General features: G+C 44.2%; 1 protein-coding gene across 2 annotated transcripts in view; it reads right to left on the bottom strand.

Moving 5' to 3' along the window:
* Positions 1-7,537: 7,537 nt before the first annotated feature.
* Positions 7,538-19,750, bottom strand: part of LOC128376967 (prospero homeobox protein 1-like) — a 34,260-nt gene continuing 22,047 nt past the window's right edge. For both annotated transcript variants that reach the window (XM_053336832.1, XM_053336833.1), the window contains exon 5: positions 7,538-12,587. In XM_053336832.1, the coding sequence (XP_053192807.1) occupies positions 12,402-12,587 (186 nt within the window). In that variant the 3' untranslated portion in view covers positions 7,538-12,401. The remainder of the gene's footprint in view (positions 12,588-19,750) is intronic.

Below are 19,750 nucleotides of genomic sequence, written 5' to 3'. Positions count from 1 at the left end.
ACACACACACACACACACACACACATACACACGCTTCCCCTACCTCTCTACAAAACCCAACAATCCAGTGGAATCCGCAAACTTCCTTCTGTTCTCAACCCAAAAGCCTTAAAGCCAACAGATGCTTTCTGGTTATCACTGCCAGTTATCACTCTTAGCTCTCTCTGATAAGACTTTACTTTCTGACCCAGATGTTAAGGAGTTCAATTTATCAGATGCACCAGAGGAGCAGACAGGGAGGTGGAGGGATGAGTGAGCATCAAAAATACCCCACAGGCTTGAGAGATGAGACGTAATATGCCTTTTTTTTTGGTAGCCCGGTGTTGTTTCTGAAGCGCTGTTAGTGCAGTAAGGAGCTCAGCGTCTAAAGAGGCTTTGGTATAGGGGGAAAGATGGGCCATATTACAGCGGGGCCAGAAGCCTGCTTGATTAATGGGCCAGGATAATCACCTCATCAAATCACTCTCACTTATTAAATCTTGTTTAATATCGTAATGAGGGCCCTCCTGAGCTGCTTTGGTAAATTCCCCCTCTCTCCCCAGCTCTCCATCGCTCTCGCTTCCCCTCTTCTGCTGTTCTGCTTTAACAGAAAGACTGATGATGCCAAGTTCCTCTTTGTCCTCATCTATCACTCTTCTTTTTGATGTCTCTTTCTCTATTCGGTGTCTTGTCTTTGCGATGCTTCTTAACCTTCAGGAAAAAAGCGAGGGATGAGCAGTGTGTCTCTCCTCTTTCCTAAGCTTTGTGTTTAGAGACTATACAGTAGCTCAACAGTATGCATAATTTCTGGTGATGGAATTGCTACATGCACAGCCTCAGTCTATTCATTTAATTTCTCTTATTTATGATGGATGGCGTGCTAGATTGTATCATCATAAATCACTGTGTGTGTGGATCAGGACCTGCTTGAGGAGTGATACCATTTCCCAAGGCTTTGGTACATTGGAGTTTATGGAAACACTTCAGGTGAGGTAATATCTCTCCTGTCTCCTTCTGTATGATTTGCGATCTCTATCTGTAATATGGCAACATACTCGCCGTTACTTCTCGGCATGCATATTTGTAATGGGCTTGAATCTCCTTCACTTGACCTTCAGCAGGCATTGTACTACCAGATGATCTTCCTCAGAAGAAAACATGCCATTGTCTTATTTATGGTCTTCCATGTGTCACACTGAACCATCTTTGTAGCACAGCTGTAGCCGTATTCCTCTTCCAAGGAAGGGAAAAGTATTTCTCCTTTCCTCTATTGCCCCACGCCTTTACGTCCTATTTCTATTGTGAATTATAGGTGTCTTTCAATAGCCAACCCTTTCCACTACCCTCACCACAAAGTTGGACCCAGTCCTTTGTCGTCTCTGAAGGCAGGCAGGCAGGCAGGCGGGCAACAACTGGCTCAAGGTGACCAGTTCAGGCTTGAGAGGGAGGTTAGAACTGCATCTTCCCCCTGAGTGCCTCCCATTTTTTGCCTTTATTGTTGGGGAGCAGCTGTCGTGTACCTGGACCCCATGAGCGGCGCCTATGCTGGGTATCTTGGCAGCCAGGCTCCCTAGGCTTTGGATACCAGAGTGAATCAATTCTTAAAGATGACTGTCTGCATGCTGTGTCACATGGACAGGCCCAGAGTGAAGGGCTTAGGGGGCTCTGGAGCTGGAATGCTCTTTGATGGAGGGGTTGGAGAATGAGGAGGGAGGGGAGGAAAGGAAAATACGGGGGGAGGAGATGGTCCTATTGTTGTGCCAAGGAATGCCCTTGACGGAGATAGAGGGGTATTGTTTTTATACCCATGAACTCTTTTGGACTTGGGGACTTGCAGATGATGGAGCTGCAAGGGTGACGAGCATCTTAACGTCTTGACTGTGTTCACATGTACCACGAGACTCACAGCAGCGTGTTGTCAGTTCCTCATTTTTGCTGTTAACTACGTGTTGAAAGTTGCTCTAAGATGTGGCATGTGAGCAGCTTAGCATCTAGCAGCCTTGTGAACGTGTAAAGGTTTGGCCAATTATTGGGTGGCTGATCTAGCCGCTCTGTCATAATACCCACAGAACCAAACTCATTCGCAGCAGAGATTGACAACAGCTGAGCGGGATGTTGATGACCTACCTGGCTCACAGGCCTAACCTGCCTAATGTCCACTGAGAAACCTGAGAAAGTGAAGATCATAAAGGATGACAAAAACAGATTGGCACGTAAGCTAACCTCCCTCCCTCACTCCCTCACTAACTCTTTCTCTTTTTCTTTCTTCTTACACCTCTTCAGAAAACAATACCCTTTGGACCACCAACTCCCTACCTCTCTACCTTGGAAAAAGCAGGTTTATTAATAGTTCAGAGAAGGGTGCTTGGGGCAAGCTGCATGAGAAGGTTAAGGATGATGGGAGTTAGCAATCTGGGCTCAACCAGCAGCCACAGCAGTAGCAGTAGCAGTAGCAGCGTCTTTTTTGGAGAATGAGCCTCATGGCCGTCCCGTGTCCATATCCATTTCATGACATGAAATACCACAGGCCCTGGCCAGAAACAATGGCTTGTTTGGCTGGCTGGAGGCAGTATGGGAGGTGGTGGTGGAGGAAGGGGGTGTAAGACTGGCTTCCAGCCCCTGCAGCTGTCCCGGTTGTCACTCCTTGTCTTAAGGCTCACTCCTGGCTCAACGCTCCAGCCATGGATCAAGGGGATGTGTGTCGGCACATGTGTGTGTCTCTCTGTGTGTGTGTGTGTGTGTGTGTGTGTGTGTGTGTGTGTGTGTGTGTGTGTGTGTGTGTGTGTTTGCGCGCATCCCGAGCCCCGAGAGATACAGTGCGGCGATTCCCGGTACTCAGCAGTGTCTGAAAAACGGCCCCAGACACAAAAGGAAAGTTGAACAGTGTTAAGACCCCTTCGGTATGGAGCAGACCCCAGGCATGAGGTCATCAGCCTTGGTTTAGCAGCCTTTGTCCTACAGGCAGATTGACAGGAGGGGTGGCTATCAAAGACGATTGTGTGATCGGTTATAACCACGGGTGTCGCTCAAGATACAGCAGGTCTCCAATTAAAAAAATACTCATGATCACTCCTTGAATTTAGTCTGGAAAAACAGATTTCAAACCCAGAACATGGTGCATATTGAGTAAATGTAAATTACATACCAACACACTGTAAGCTTGGTAATGGTTTCACACTTCTACTCTGTGGGCCTTACCTTAATATGAATTATAAAGTCTGTGAATCTTTTAATCTGTGTAGATAACAGGTGATAAACTTTAATACTCTGCTAATATTTCATGAATAAGCCTGTGTGTGTGTGTGTGTGTGTGTGTGTGTGTGTGTGTGTGTGTGTGTGTGTGTGTGTGTGTGTTGCAAAGGAGAAGACAAATCTCTTCCAGCCTCTGTCTCTCTCTCTCTCCCCCTTATGTCTCAGAGATTAGCCTTTGCTCAAACACCTCCTGTTCATCTAAGTAATTAAAACATTAGAATTACGGGATTATAAACTGCTTTCGATTTAATCCAGCACTCGATGCTCCCACCATCTTGCCAAATGGGTCAATAGGAAATATAATGGGCCTCTGTGATTTCTGATTCAGGGATCTGGAAGAGGCAAAGGATGCCAATCATGGCTATTAAAAGAGATGTGTGTATGTGTGTGCGTGTGTGTGTGTGTGTGTGTGTGTGTGTGTTTGAAAGAGAGAGTGAGAGCCCAGACCGGCTTTGCCCTGAGTGCCATCTGTCTTGGACCCACTAGACCCAGTTTAGACTGGAAGAAGCCAAAACCAGTTCAGTCTCTATCTCAACCCCCAGTGCACAGTTATGTGTGTAAGTGTGCGCACGCACGCACACACACACACACACACACACACACACACACACACACACGCACACACATTCCCTATGACCTCTTCTTTGCTTAAGGTAAATGTAACAATGTGTTGTGTGGGGAAAACATGTTAAAGGCACCTACAGCTGTTTGATCTTTCTTTTTTTGAAGACATGCCTCACTACTCCTCTGCTGTATGAGTGTGTGTGTGTGCTTCATAGGACCCTATAACAGGTGTTTGCCCCTGGGGCCTTGAGTCCACCTTAAAGCCCTTGTATAAATGGATGTCCTGATAATCTTTATATATCAATTATCCTGCCATTGTCTACTTCTTATGCGTGTTCTCACATGTGCTTTTACTTCCCTCCCTCCTCTCTTGGCAGTCATAATGAAGGTGTGCTGTGAGGACATACAGCTGCCTCATCACACACAGTCTTCTCACCTATACTGTTTGTCCATTCACATACTGTACATTCCCGCTCCTTTGTAAGTGTGTGAGTAGCGTGTATGTGAGCGTGCAGCATGTTCTCTGTCTGTGCGTGTATGTTTTGTGTGTGTTCATTACAGTTTGTGTTTGTGTTCCTCGCAACGAGGGGTCCAAGCTGACACAGTGACAGTTCCTCGCAGAGCGACAGAGGGGCCCTGCCATCCAACAACAGAGGCTTTGTCGCTCTGCTCCTCTTGGCTTGTTACGGACTTCCTTCTCTCTCTCTTTCTCTCCCTTTTTTAGTGAGCCCATTTTCTTGTCTGAAGTCTTAATTTGGGGCGCTGGCCAGTGGGGAGAGGGAAGAGAGGCGAGGGGACCAAGGGAGGGAAGAAGAGGGGGGGGTGGCAGAGAGGAGGTGCACTGTGGTGATGGCTGCAGACGGACGGCCCTTTGTTCCTCCTTTCCCAGGCTCCTCTCTTGAGCCTCCGAGGCTCCAGTTGCGTTGCAGCCTTCCAGAGAAAGAGAGAGAGAAAGAGAGAGAAGAGAGGAAAGAGAAAGAGAGGCTGGGAGGAAAAAGGGGGCACAATGATCTGTCCAACTGGAATCTTTCAATTCCACAAAACAAATGCACACACACATGAGAGATGTGGGGATGAAAAGCAGAGGAGGGGATAGAAAAAAAAGAATAAGGAAATTGGGAATAAAGAGAGAATGAAGAACAAATAGAATTAAGCAAAACCAAAAAGAATAGGACGTGATGATGAAGACATTTGAGTGTAAGCTACGCATATTGACCACTAGGTGTCCATATCACTGATGCCAACTGTGGGCAACCCATAGTTAATCTCACACTGTGCCAGCGGCTCTGGAGCATAAGACCAGTGTGTTGCTCCATGCACAAATAGATGAAATCCAGTGTTTAATTACTAACACATGCAGAATGAATCCATCTGAGCAATGTGTAAATCTGTTTTCATGGCTTTTGATTGGAAGTGGAGTCATTTTTCTGTGAAAAATATAAATCAGGGTGCATTAATAAGCTAAATGCACTCTTAGGCAAATAAAAGGAGATGCACACATACATACAGATTGCCTCGGTAAATAAAAGTCCTCTGACTGAGAAAAACTTCAATAATATTGTGCTGTTTTAGTTTCAAGCCCACAGTCATTTTGCAGGAGTAGGTGTCAAAATGGTTCAAACGATGGACAGCTCATTTTGGTCGTTGGTAGGAGGATCGCACAGAGAAGAAATCGAAATGAGTTCCTGAGTCGTTGTTGTTCTTCGTCACCCTTGCACGGGGAGTTACATCAGTGCTTGTGTGTGGTGATATTTATCAAATATTTTCTGCTTGTTATCCGGTTGAAAAAAAGAAAAGCGTGATGAAAGAGCAAAGAAATCTTTTCTGCTGAGACAAAAAACAAAAAAACAAACCTACTCTTTTAACACAGAAATGTTCTTGACCCTGATCATGTGATAACAAGCGACCACGAAGGGAGGAGGGACCTGGAGAGGGACCTTGGGGACCGTGTCAACGTTTTCTGTGCCGGAGCAGGGACAAACATTGGGCAAACATTGGGAAAGTCTGGCTGCCTCTGAGATAGTGGGCCGTTGATCTAAGACTGAAGAGCTAAAGTCCACTATCTCCTGTCTGATACAGCAGCCAAGGTCTTGCTGACACACAGAGCCACAGAACAAACATGGATACCTGAAGACAATGACCTTTGAACCCCCCCAGTGGGAGAGGTGGAAAAAACAGGAAGTGGTGAAAGTGACTCCAGTGACTTCCTCCCTGCAGGCCAAGAATGAATCAGGTGGAATGATTGTAAGTACATGGGTCATTGTACATAAAAAGCGCACACACACAACCACACATTGTTCAAAAGTGGGAAGCACAGATGTGGCGTGCGTGTGTGCCTGCGCGCATGTACAAGTGCGTGCCTGCTTGCGTGTGTGTGTGTGTGTGTATGTGTGTGGAAGAAGTGAGAGAGTGAGTCTTCAGATGTAGCGACAGATGGTATTTGATTACAGAGCAGACGGTCGGTGTTGTACAAAGATGCTGTCTCAGCCCAACGTAAGGAGCTGTAGCCTCCGGTTAAGGCAAGCAGAGGGAGGCAGGCGGAGGACAAGAGGGAAAAGGAACACGGGAGAGAGGGGAGGAAAAAAAAGAATAAAAGCAAGCAAGCAAGAAAGACACAAAAGAAGCAACTCCAAAAATGAGCATCAAAGCAAAAAGAGTGAAAAGCAGTCGGGCAAGAACAAAAGGAAGAAAAGGAACAGAAAACATTCAGGCATTGTGGAAAGTACAACAGAGGTCATGATGAGAAAAAAGGAAAATGATGCAAAGAAAACACACCAACCCTTTTTTTTTTAAACTGACTTCTAAACTCACTAGCAGTCTTTTTTTTTTGAAAGCTATATCTTATATCAAAATCTGTTCTCTGTTTTTGTTGCTGATATATGTAATCACAAATCATTTTAGAAGAAAATTAGATTCTCCTGGCTTTTACTAAATGTCCTTTGTACCTGCATATTTAAACATTTCACTAATTTAAACAAACCACAGACACTGACACACACACACACACACACACACACACACACACACACACACACACACACACACACACACACACACACACACACACACACACACACACACAGAGAGAATTGATTTGTTCAAACAAACTCCATTTCCCATAGGCTTGTCTTTCCAATGTGAACTTTTATCTAAGCCTTTATTAAAGAAATTGATAAAACACAATTAATTAATTTCACAAGCTTTTAAAAAATGTGACAGTTTTAGGTTGAAGACATGATTTAATCGTGTCATTTGTATGTGTGTATATGGGTGAGTGTGTGTGCGTGTTTCCCTCAGCATGGCAATTGTTGCGTTTAGAATGATGAGGCGGCATCTGCAGTCCTCGCTGGAGCCTGTGGAGAAAACTAGAACGGGAGGTTGGCACTCCATAGCCAAACTGCTCATTAACGTGCTGGATCACTCAGAGAGTAGAGCAGCTCTGATTCACTCACACTGGACAAATGATCTATACAGTAAATACACACAGTATGATCAGTGATCCACTGGTGATAAAAAAAAAAGTTGATAAATAAGATAAATAGTCAAGGCAAATCATCACCACTGTAATATATATATTTTTTATCTTTATTTAACTTAATAATTCTTATTAGTAATTATCACATTACACACACACACACGCACACACACACACACACACACACACTATAAAAATGATATCTTTGTCCATGTAATATGTATTGAAGGTGATATTAATAAATGACATACATCAAACATTTTCTACTCTGTTTTTCATTTTTATTTCCATTTTTTATTCATTTTGCACAAGCTTGCATATATACTGCACATACATTCAGTTCATAGAGGGTGAAGGCACGAAAGGCAATTTGACTACTGGTTGTTTTTGGGCTGGGCCAAAGCAATACAGGGGAAAAAAATCTCAAGAGAAAATACAAAACTGCTTCAAACTAGTTTCAGCTTTCTAGCCCACCCTCGGCCCTGTCCAGGAACAAAAACATAACAACCTTTTTTCTTTTTTTTTTTTTAAACTGTCCAGTTCCATTTAGCTGCCAAGATCTCCATTTATCATCGAATGAGCTCTTTTAGGAATACTATTTTTAAAAATTCACTTTTAGGTAGGATTAAAATCTTTTAAACTTGGATTCTACTTAATGAAATGCAGTACAGCCTTCCCTGTTTGAAAAAAAAAAACCCAACAAAACAAAAGAAAACAACATCAAATAAATTAGGATAAATTAAACCAATAAATTACACAAAATCTGCAAGACAAATAGACACCAATAACAGAAAAAAGCAGCCATGTCATGAGTTTAATTTTACAATCTGTGTGTAACTATTCAGACTGTATTTGACACATGGCTGTTCCAGTTGGAATTACTGCACTAGCATCGAATAATAATGTCATACAAAAAGCATCAACAAAACACTATTTACATAACATATTGCTAAGTTATACAAAGGCAGTATTTATCACTTTAAGTCCACATCATTGATATTTACAAAAAAAGAGGAGCGATGTAATAATAATAATAATAATAAAAAAAGAATTATTACTGAAAGCATCAAGAAACAAAAACTCCTTTCAAACAGGTCAGAAAACAGATCAGAGGAAATTATCGCAACACACACACACACGCACACACACACACACACACACACACACACACACACACACACCAAACCCACGTTGCCAACGCTTAATGAGAATCATTTACATGTCAGGATGGCGATCCCAGGGGTGGGGGAGGGGCCACAGTGTTGAGAATTGTGTCACTCACTGGTTCACAGGTTCTCATAATAGGTCTTTTCTCTCACACAGACACACACTCATATACATCAACACACGCACACACATACACACACACAAACACACGCACAATGCAAAGCGTACAGAAATTCCACAAAAGTCCAAACTTTTCCCAACTGTTTGAACCCGGTAAAAAAAATTGTATAAATTGTTTTTTCTATCTGCAGTCTCTCTCCCTCTCTCTCTCTGTCTTTTTTTAAAAATTGTTACTATACAACATGTGCCCCCTCCATGACACTAGTCTTCTGATGACAATGAGTTCCTGTCTCTCTCCTGGGTCAAATCTAGAGCTGCGTCGGCGGCGTCTGCCCTTGTTTTTTTGGACGAGACCGGGTCCGCAGACTGCCAACGGGCCACTCCGTGACATCATCATTACCCGACCGCTAGCCTATGAAGCATCGTTCTGTCAGCAAAAATTAAAGAAACGGATGCTGGTGCAACTTCAAGGGCACTGCCGACGGGAAACAGACCCCCGTTAAAGGCATGGCAGGGAAAAAAAAACAAAAAAAACTCTGTGGGTTTTTTTGGAAGAGTGGTTATGAGTCCAGTTGGAGAGAATGGGTCATCTCTCTTTTTTTGTTGTTTTCACCTTTCTTTTTTTAACCACTCTCACCCCCATAGCACTCTGAGTGATAATAGAAAAAACTGTACAGCTATTCTTTGTTTCATCCTGACAGTATTTACAGTAGCAACAACAATAGTTCATACTCTGAAAACAGATTCCAAGTTTATTTTTCTGATCTCAAGGAGAAGACAGCCATTCAGCACAATATACAAAAAGGTAAAGAAACCAAAAGAAAAACTGGTCACAAAACCTGCAAAAAACCTACACCTATTGCTCCTAATCTACCAACAACTCACTTATTCAGAATACAGATTTAAACAAAGCCGTCACTAAAAATACCCTCAAGTTTTCTTTTATGAAAGAATTTCTAACAGTGCCTTCCAAAGAACTTCCACTACAGTATATATTTTTTCCCATAGATTTATATTTTACAATTCTTAAAAAAGACTATATATGTATTTTAATAATGTTATGCTAAAAATCAAACGACCCCAGAAAAGGAAAACTTGACAAAAATATTTTCAACGCGGTATTAAGGTCTTTCTAATCCTTTTTTGCACATAAGTCTTCATTATCCTGAATTAATCTTTTTAGGCGCAGGAACTCTTTCACTTCAGGGCGGGGTTGCAGGAAGGGGGAGGGTGTGGAGCGATAATAATCTGTGCATCAGATAAAAGTGTCCTTTCCTTTCCCCTTTGTTTGTGGCGCTTTAGAGCCCTTGGCTGGTGCTTTGAGACTCTGAGACATGCAGGGCCTAGCCCATCCTTCAGTGAGAAAGGTGTCCGGCTCGCTCTCTCAGGGCTCCGGATCTTAAGAAGAACACTGTTCTGAGGGAGGAAGAGGAGGAGAAGGGGGGGATAATGAAGGGAGTAGCTCTCTGTCTTTCGCTGTCTCCTTTTGTCAGGCGCTTTGTCTCGCTTAGACACATCAGCAGGTTAAGCAACCTGCCCCTTTTGATCTTTTGTGACACACAGACACACTATAAGCCAATGTCGCCAAGGTGAGATCAACAGCCAGCTTGCACGCACTCCAGAAAGTATTCTGCTCCTCTCATCGCATCAAACTTACCTCGTCAAAAGGGCAGCTAAGACTAATTGCTTATAAAAATTCTTAAAAGCCTGAGAGGGCGGATGTAAGTCATAAAATTATAGATATACACGTACAACTCAAGTGGAAAATCTGGTATTAGAATCTCAGGTAGAAGTGAAAGGAATGGCGTTTTTTTTTTTTTTTTGACATTGCACAGTGGCTCAAACAGAATCACACTTTGGGTCTTAAAAAGCTGCCAGTGTGGGACGGAGGGACAGAGCGGAGGGTTTCAGGTGCATGTTGCTCCTCGCGCTGTGCCTTTGTCCCCGCTCTTTGTAGTGCTGAGAGCTTCTCCATCTACCCCTGGGGTGAGTGCTCACCTTCGACCTTGTATTGTTGCATTGAGAGAGGAGCTAGATCACTCAAAGGCAGGTGAACGTGGAGGGAAGGAGCAGTGTGTGTGTGTGTGTGTGTGTGTGTGTGTGTGTGTGTGTGTGTGTTATTTGTGGGGGAAATTCCACTTGAAGCAAAATTAATGAATGCCTGTGTTTCAGCTATTATTCACCTCTCTTTGCCCTCCTTGAATTATCTTCCTCTCTATGATGCTTCTGTTCATATGTATTCAATTATCTATTGTTTCAGCGACACTGTACTTTAGATTGCCACAGTATTGTGATATATTCAAGTATCAACTGCTATTGAAATAACTTCATAATGTAATTTACACCTTGTATAGGTTAATGAAAGCCTGCCATATCAACAGGCTGACTGCATCTCACACATGAGCTTTTTAGTCAAAATAGTGCTATTATACAAAAGACAAAAAAACTCTGCAGTTATTATCGTGTATGTTCACCACTCCTGAACAGATAAGTAGATGAATACAATTTTGTTGACAGCTGAACAAATGACTCTTTCGGTGGCAGCAGTTTACTTGCCAAAGCTGGAGTGGCTACAGAAATTTAGCCATTAAAAAGACAGCAAATGACACACTAAAAGGCCACACTTCTGCACCGTTTACTTCATGTGTTTCTGCATCCTAACTCCCTTTCTAGCGTTGTCAGACTGGTCCTATGCAGCACAGGCTTGTCACTACAAGCAAATGGAGAAGCCCATTTTCAAAACCCCCAAATCAAAAACACTTTCCAGGCATTCTGCCCCAGACCCGACCACCAAAAAAAACCCCCCAAAAAATAACAAAACAAAACAAAGAAAATAGATCCAAAGTTCACTTCAGTGACGAATAAACAGAAACAGAGTATGGAGGAAAGAGGAAATGTGGGCAAAATATTTCAGAATCTAAACTCTTTTGGAATAATATTAATAGCAATAATTTATTTTTTTCTGCAACGGCATCCAGGGACAAACAAATCTCGAAGTGCCAATCTTCAGCAAGCAGTGATGACAAATAATAATAATCATAAACAACAATAATAATGTTCATCAAAATAATAATGTACACCCAATAAACACAATGCCCTACTTGCAGGGAAAACACACTTCAAAACATGGTAGAGCTCAGTAGCTATTTGAAACCAGTCCAAGTCCCACAGACCAGTACAGACCAGTACCACGAGCCCAGTCTTAGTCCAGTCAATAACCTCACTAGGCCTGGTTCTTGTGTGCGTGTGTGTGTGTGTGTGTGTGACTGTCCTGTTCGGGACATCTTCAGTAGCACAGTCTATTGGGCACCCACTTTGCAGGGACAGTTCATTGTGTGGGAGACCCACTGGATTGCAGGGATACCCCTGGGTGTCACGAGTGAAGTTTATAAGGAACCCAGCTTATGGTCTTAGTAGTGTAACTCAGAAACTCCTTCCCCACACTGAGGACCTAGTTAGTGTTGATCATACAACAGGCCAAACGGATGAGGGTTCACACGGTCCAAAAAACACCCAATAAGATTAGAGTCTCTTCAGTTCAGCAGAATCATAGAAAAACAAAACAAATAATAACCATCATGATAATTATCATATAAGAACAACAACACAATAGCTAGGTCATTTAGGAACTGCCACAGGGGCTTCAGATTGGGAATGCTACTTCATAACTTTCATACATTCAAAAAATTAAAAAAAAAATTAAAAAACAGGAAATCAAAAGTAGAGTGGGGAAAGGGAAAAAAATAAAACAAAGAGAATATCATTCTGAAATTCTATGAAACCAGAGGGGGAAAAAGCGCAAAGCGTCGAGCGAGGAGGAGGAGGAGGAGGAGGAGAAATCGATTTACTCGTGTAGAAGCTCTTGGAGACAGTTGGGGGACTTGAAGATCTCAGGGACCTCACTGTCCAGTTTGCAGATGACCTTATAGATGGCCTTCTTCCAGGACGGGTCGACGTCTTTGCCGGCCACAATGGCATTGAAGAACTCTCTCAGTGTGATCTCAGCCACCTCCAGGAAGCGATTAGGGACCTTGATAGACAATGGAAAGAAAGAAACGGTCATTCCTTTGCACATGATTAACCATGATAAAAATATAACACAGGAGTCTCCCTGATCATTTAACAATACTGTAATATACAGATAAATATTACAGATAAATACAGATATTTACTACCACAGTTGCTCATCATTCATCATGACGATTCAACCAAGACAGTTTCATGTTGATCCAAGCCTTTAAAGTGCTCCAACTGCCAGTCACTTAACATTGTATGCAGAAAATTAACAGGTCTTAAATAATTTCTTCCACTTCATTTCATTTTGCAGTAAGTGCTGGGGTTCACAATATCCTTATGCTGATATTTTCACAGTGGATGTAAAACCATAAATCTCCCGTCTCTTGAGTATCTACTTCCTTAAAAGCCAATTGAGGCGTCGGCCTGAGAAAAGTCACTTCTTGCGAATTCTCAGGTTTCTCACACCTCCCACTTCCCTCCCTATAACACGGTGAGCGTGACATCTTTATGAGTCCTACTGTAAATCTGTGACCAAACAAGACAGCAGAGCCGAGTGAAGAGCGGCGGAGAGGTGCTGGCGAAAGAGGAAGTACTAAATGCTTTGGGAACGGGGAGACACGCCGCCTCTTTAGTGTCCCTGACAGCAGCGCTCACCGACACCATGGAGATGATTAGTCTGGCAAAGATCTGTGACACCTTCCCCCAAGCCAACACTCTGTCACACACACGCGCGTGCTCATACAGGCGTGAGCACACACACCAGCGCACACACCTCCTTGTGCCAAGGAGATGACACATCCTGTACTGTGGCAGAGCTCTACATAATGCTTGCTACACACACACACACACACACACAAGCTACCTTGGTGTATTTGGCTGAGTCTCTTTCCTCGACTCAAAGCTCCAGGGCGACGCAGCCTTCAGGGGTCACCTGCTTGGATAATGCTGACTGTCTCCCTGCCCGCCTCCCTTGGTGCTCGCACACACACACGTACACAAACACACACCTTCGCACACACATGCACACATATACAGCAGCAGCAGCTTGCTCAAATGCCTGACAGTGCCACTCCGCTCCTCTCCTCTCCTCCAGTGTCCTGCAGATACTCATCAGGAGTGTCAGGACACAGCAAGGTTAGTGGCCACTGGAACACACACACACACGCACACACACACACACACAGGCATGCCTGTTCTCACACACATATACACACTTATGCACACATGGGAGAGTCACCCACCCCCCTCAGGGTGATGAATGGAGACTAAGATGCCCGTGTGTCTGGTGTGTGAGCGTGTGTGCATATCTCTGTCCACTGCTCGAGTGAAAAGGTGAGTCGTGAATAAGGAGCTTGTGCGCTCTACGCGTTTGTGTGTGCATGTGTGTGTTCAACAGCGAGAGCAAGAGAGAGAGAATAAACACAAGCTAACCCAATTCCCCAAATATTGAATTCCCCTTGAGTGGGATAGAAGTGGGTATAATTCATTGTTTGGGCTACTGTCGTCTCTGGAATACTGGCACAATGACCCCAGTGCGAGGGCAACTTTGTGTGCGAGTGGTATGTGTGTATACGGGCATGCGCACACTTTTCCCAAAAGACCTGGCTAACGGGCCAGTGCAGCGCGGTAGCCGTTAGACGCAGGGAGTGCCGCATTACTAAGAATATTCCTGCATGGAATTTCTCCTGACGTTTTGACTATAAAAGGACAGCAAAACGCTGACTGCAAGGAGAACGCAATGTCAAGGAGAAAAGGGTATTGGTATTTCAGATCCTCTTGACTGAGAGAGCAAGAGAGGGAGAATGGGAGGGAGGGAGAGAGAGATGGTGAGGGAAGGAGGGGCTGAGAAGAGTCTAAGGAGAGAGAGCGCAGCGACAGAACAGAGGGAGTTATTCCTGTCCCGTCAGCCTTTGTTTTGTGAAGTACGTGTGAGTTGTGTATGTGAGCGAGCAGCCTCCTGACCAGCAGTGAGCCTTAACTGTTTGCAACCCCTCCCTTGCCCCCCCCCCACCACCACACACACACACACACACACACTCCCCTCTCTTCATCTCTCTCTCTCTTTCCCTCTCTCTCTCTCTAGGGTCAGCTGTTGGGCCTTTGTTCCAGAGGCATTGTGGGGGATTATCCAGTGTGGCCGTTCATTCGCTCTGCTGTCCGGTAAATGGGGCCAATCGCGTGGCTCACAATCCTTCATACATATTTCATAGGGCTTTTTAACAACTTCTCAGCAGAGCCCAAAATTAAAGGACAGATGTACAAAGAGGGGAGGAGAGAGGGAAGGAGGAGGGGGCTGAAAAATGGTAGAGAGGGAGAGAGGGTTGGGTGTGTGTGTGAGGTGTGACGCCTGGAAAAGGCAAACGAGGTGACTGACTATGCGTCCACACTAAGCTTTACTTTAAAAAAAAATCTCCATTTTAGCCTTTAGCCACTTTTTACCTGTAGTTTTCTCACATGAAAATATTTTCGAAAAACGGTATCTGAAATGGATACAGCTGAACATTCAAGATTTTTTTCACGTGTGCAAGGAAACTTTTGAAGATGACAGCGCAAGCCTGCTCGGTCATGGTTAGGGGATGCGTGGCAGGAAGTATAAGAAAACTATCATGGTTGAGGTTGATGTCTTCATGTGTCACACACATACAGATGTACACAACTTTCTGCTGATAAAGTCTTACGGCACTGTGGAAAACAAGTGATTTTACAGTGACAGGAAGGTGTGTGTGTGTGTGTGTGTGTGTGTGTGTGTGTGTGTGTGTGTGTGTGTGTGTGGGTGGCAGGGGGTCCAAAAAAACAAAAGCTTTCATGAAAAGAGATATTGTTGTAGCGCTTCCCCTGTGTAACACTATATGAAGAGAGGAAGCAGAGAAAGAGAGAGAGGAAGAGAAAAAAGAACGAGCAGAGGCGATTGATCAAAAAGAAAAGAAGATAAGGTATAAAGCTGGTCTCTACGCATATATCCTCATAACCTTTGCATTGTGTTGTTTAAATATCAAGAAAGAAAGAGGGAGTTCTCTGACAAGAGACAGCGATGAGGCAGTTAATCACTCTCATTCACTGACTACCCCCTCTCTCTCACAACTCTCTCCCCCATTCTCTCCACCTCTCTCCATCTCCCTCTCTTGTGACAGGTTGCTTTGAGACAGAAGGATAAGCTCTTTTTCAGAGAGAGGGAATCGGATTTCCTGCTTTTTGATGAGATAATAAAATATGACGGAGGACAATAGGAGCCTGTGGACGGCTTGCTGGGAGCTATTCACTCCAGCAGCGGCCCCTGTCTTAAGACTGCTTAGACAAACGTTTAAAAAGGTAGCCAAAGGCCCAAGCCCTCAAATAAAGGCTACTGTTACACACACACACGCTGTGTGCAAGTGCGTGTGTCTTTACATGTGTTTGGGCAAAGCCTGAGAAATCTCTTCTCTCTCGGTGACTCAGGGTTGGCTGTTTGTTTGGCCAACGTGTTTCCCCCCCTTGCTTTTGGGAACTGTCAGGAGATGTATTGCACCTTCTATTTGCACAGCGTTGGCCAAACAAGACGAGACCCTGGAAGATAACGCTGTGCGTGTATGTGTGTGTAATTGAGTGTGTGTGCTTGTGAGCAGTAGCCTTGAAGGATGAAATGCAGGGACACAACATGAGCCCCCACTGCCAGCCAGGTTAATTCCTAACCCCAACTCTGCCTGGGAACATCAACACTTCCCATGGTTTTTCAGCCACTGTAAAGGTGTGTGTGACAGGGAATTTATAGATTTTGTAGTACGCTGAATCTGTGTGGGGTCATCTGGTGTTCATGTGTAATATGTGTCTTTAAAGTGACTGTATCTTAAGATGAGTCTCACTTCTGCTTACAGTGAAACACACGTTTAAAAACAAGAGTTGAAACTGAAGTTGAGTTGGCCGGTGACATTTCAGTGAGTCAAGCCAGAGCTTTCCGAACCTCGAACACACACTCTCTCACAAACACACATAGGCCCTGGTGCCTCACGTATCTGCTCCGATCAATAATCTACAAAGGCCTTGATAAGCCCTTGGCCCACACTGTCACTTTAGGCAAACACAACCCATGTCCCCCTTCTTCCTACCCCAACCCCCTCTCCCACTGATAAGACTGTGCCATGGCTGAAAAGTCCAACCAACTAATGAGGAAAAGAAAGGCCAGAGTTGTAGTGGATCCTTTTTTTTCCACTCTCTTCGCTTTCACAACCTTACACTTCTCCTAGATTCTCCTCAGTTCTTCAAATCTCTCATTCATGAAGTTTCTAACGGTGCTTCAGATACTGCTGGGACGGGAAACAGGCCCCAAAGCTGAGCAAACACCAGCCACCCTCACTCCACTGATAGCCTTGAGAACATGGAGCCTTGAGGGTTTGCAGCGTATACATGTATGTGTATGTGTGTGTGTGTGTTGCCGTCTGGTGTGTGTATGTGAGTGTGAGTATGAGCGTTAGCGTCACATGGGCTCTTCTCAAGGTGCACCTCCGCTAGGGAGTCAAGGACAGGACAGGGTCAAAGACGCTGATGGAGCCGCTCTCCTATCCCATCTTCCTTGCTCCTCCCTCTACACTTCCTTGCCTCAAACCCCCACCCCAACATACACACACAGGCTGTGAATTCATATCATGTTGGGGGCCTCTTCTGACATCTCCTTCCTCCCCTTTGGTTTATAGAAATAGAGGGTTGTGGCATGGGTCCTGGCTTTATTTAAAGCTGAGCCAGAATCACAGACAACAGACATAAAAATAATCTGTACACAGAAGAATTGCAAACAGCAGGGGAACCCAAAAATCACAGTTCAAGCCCTTATTCAGAGACTTAAAAATTCATTGTCTGAGCTTGGATAGAGGGACACAGACTGAGAGAAAGCGATCTAAAAGAGGGGGGGTCATGGAGTAGTGTAATGGGGCCTCTGGAGGTCAGGAAGTCAGCCCGGCTCAGGGAGACCAAGAGAGCAGGAGGCAGAAGGGAAAGAAAGGAGCAAGGGAGTCTGGAAGATAGGAAAAGGACATCTGGAGAGGAGGAGAACAGAGGGAGGGAGGGAGAGGAAGAATAGAAGGGTAGGAGGAAGGAGGGTGTGGGTGGACGGGCAAACAATAAAGGATGGAGGAGCAAAGTCGCTGCGGCGAAGGAGGGAGGATGGATGGATGGATAGAAGGAGATACGAAGGACGGGTAAGTGAGGAAACAAGATGGCAAGAGAAGAAAGAAAAATACAAAACTGCAGATTGGATTGAAGGAGGGAGAGTTTGGCATCAGCAGGGGAAAGGGGAAGTGTGTGTGTTTGTGTGTGTATGTGCTTTGACACATCTGCAGCTCTGAAGCACGCCCTGGTCATTTTGGCATGAGTCCCTTTGCCACGCTTCATTAGTCTCACACACACGCGCACATAGACACACACACACACACACAAACACACAAACACGGAGGGAGACCAAAATGGTCCAGAAATAATGACATAATCAGCAGCTGTGCCACAGAGCAGGCTGCCCCTCACAAGGTGACCAGGGACAGAAGGAGGAGGGGAAGAAGGAGGGAGAAGAGGGGAGAAGGAGGGAGGAGGATGAAGGGGGGTTAGTGATGGAAAAGCAGGGAGGAGGGAGAATCAAGTGTTGTCGAGCGCAGTGAGAGGATATATTTATGTGTGTGTGTGTGTGTGTGTGAGCAGGTGAGAAAAGGAAAGAGGGGATCATGTAGTTCTTTATGTTTAAGTGATTCCTTACTACCCCTGGCGCCCCAGGCTCTACACACAGCTCTAGTCATTTAATCAGCACGCAGAATAAAGTGGCTTATTCTCACATACACACACGTATGCGCGCGCACACACACACCACATGGTGAAGAAAAGACCTGTCAGGCTACGTCAAGCGGGGGCCCTCAATAGCCCCCGGCTATTCACTGAGAAGCAGATGATCCTGCTTTCTATTCTTCCCCTAACTCCTCTCGCTAAGAGAATTAAAAAGCCATAAGACAACTCGCAAATGACACTCATGGCGGTGTGTAGGCCCAGGGTAATATCTGAAGATTTGTTGAGAAGTATATTTCTTTAAAGACTGACTGAATATAGAAAACTCACTCATGTTATTGCCAGTCTCTTTAAAGGGTTGGTTCACCCCAAAAAGAATCAATTTTCTCGCTTACTTGTAGTGATATCTTACCCTGCAGATGGTTTTGGTTTTATTAGCCCAAGTTTTGTAACAAAAAATCAGTCTGTAGTTTTCATGGGAACTATTTCTTCAGTAAAAAGTTGTTCTGAGGAAAACTGTTCAAAGTTTCTCTGTTTGCTTGTTCGGTTGTTTATCTGGAGAAACAAGGACACAGTTTCTCAAGAGACATGTTGCTGATGAATTTTTCATCTTCAAAGGTTTTGGGCACCACAAAAAAAATGCTTTAGCTACTTTTATTGCATTAAAACCAGATATCTATTTTTTGGTCATTGATGTTAACTGACCCTTTATCCAATCAGCATGTCTTAGTTATTAATTCTAACATATACATGACTACAGTATTGTGACATGTTTGAATCTGAGACTGACATATTTTCTTATTGAATCTCCATCTTTATTACTTATCAAATCTGAGGTGTAGTTTCCATTTAAAATGATAGGTATGAGGCTCTCTCTCCTCAGGTCATTATCACTGCTTTTACAATTAGCCTTTTCTATACTGTCTTATCTCTGTAGAAATGAAGGTAGTGTGGCTCTGTTGGGATGAACAGGTGCGTCCATGTGTGTATACAAGGACAGCAAATGCTTGTACATTTTATTTATTGCTGCATATGACAGCATGCTGTACAACTGTAATATGCATGCATGATAAATGAAGGGGAGTTCAATGCTCTAAGACCTTTTTCTCAATGGATTAGAGAGACCAGAGGAATGATGGGAGATACTGCAGGTACTAGGGGGAGAAAACAGGTAAAAGGATGTGTGTGTGTGTGTCTGTGTGTGTGTGTGTGTGTTGCTGACATAAACCCACTGGCAAATTGTATCGGTAGTATTTTTGGCAGCTCTGAACCTAAATCTATACCGCCAGCTTTTCATCTCTCTCTCTCTCTGTTCTACCTTTATTTTGTCTTCAATCGCTCTTCAAAGACGAGCCTAGAGCCTTTCGCTGAGAGCACCACACCTGTGTGCATTTATGTACTTGTGTATGTTTATGCATGTTTACATTTGCATCTCTA

The sequence above is a fragment of the Scomber japonicus genome, chromosome 17 (genome assembly GCF_027409825.1).
Source record: "Scomber japonicus isolate fScoJap1 chromosome 17, fScoJap1.pri, whole genome shotgun sequence".
NCBI classification, from domain to species: domain Eukaryota; kingdom Metazoa; phylum Chordata; class Actinopteri; order Scombriformes; family Scombridae; genus Scomber; species Scomber japonicus.
Note: the sequence above shows the minus strand (reverse complement) of the source record. Positions and strands in the feature narration are given on the sequence as shown.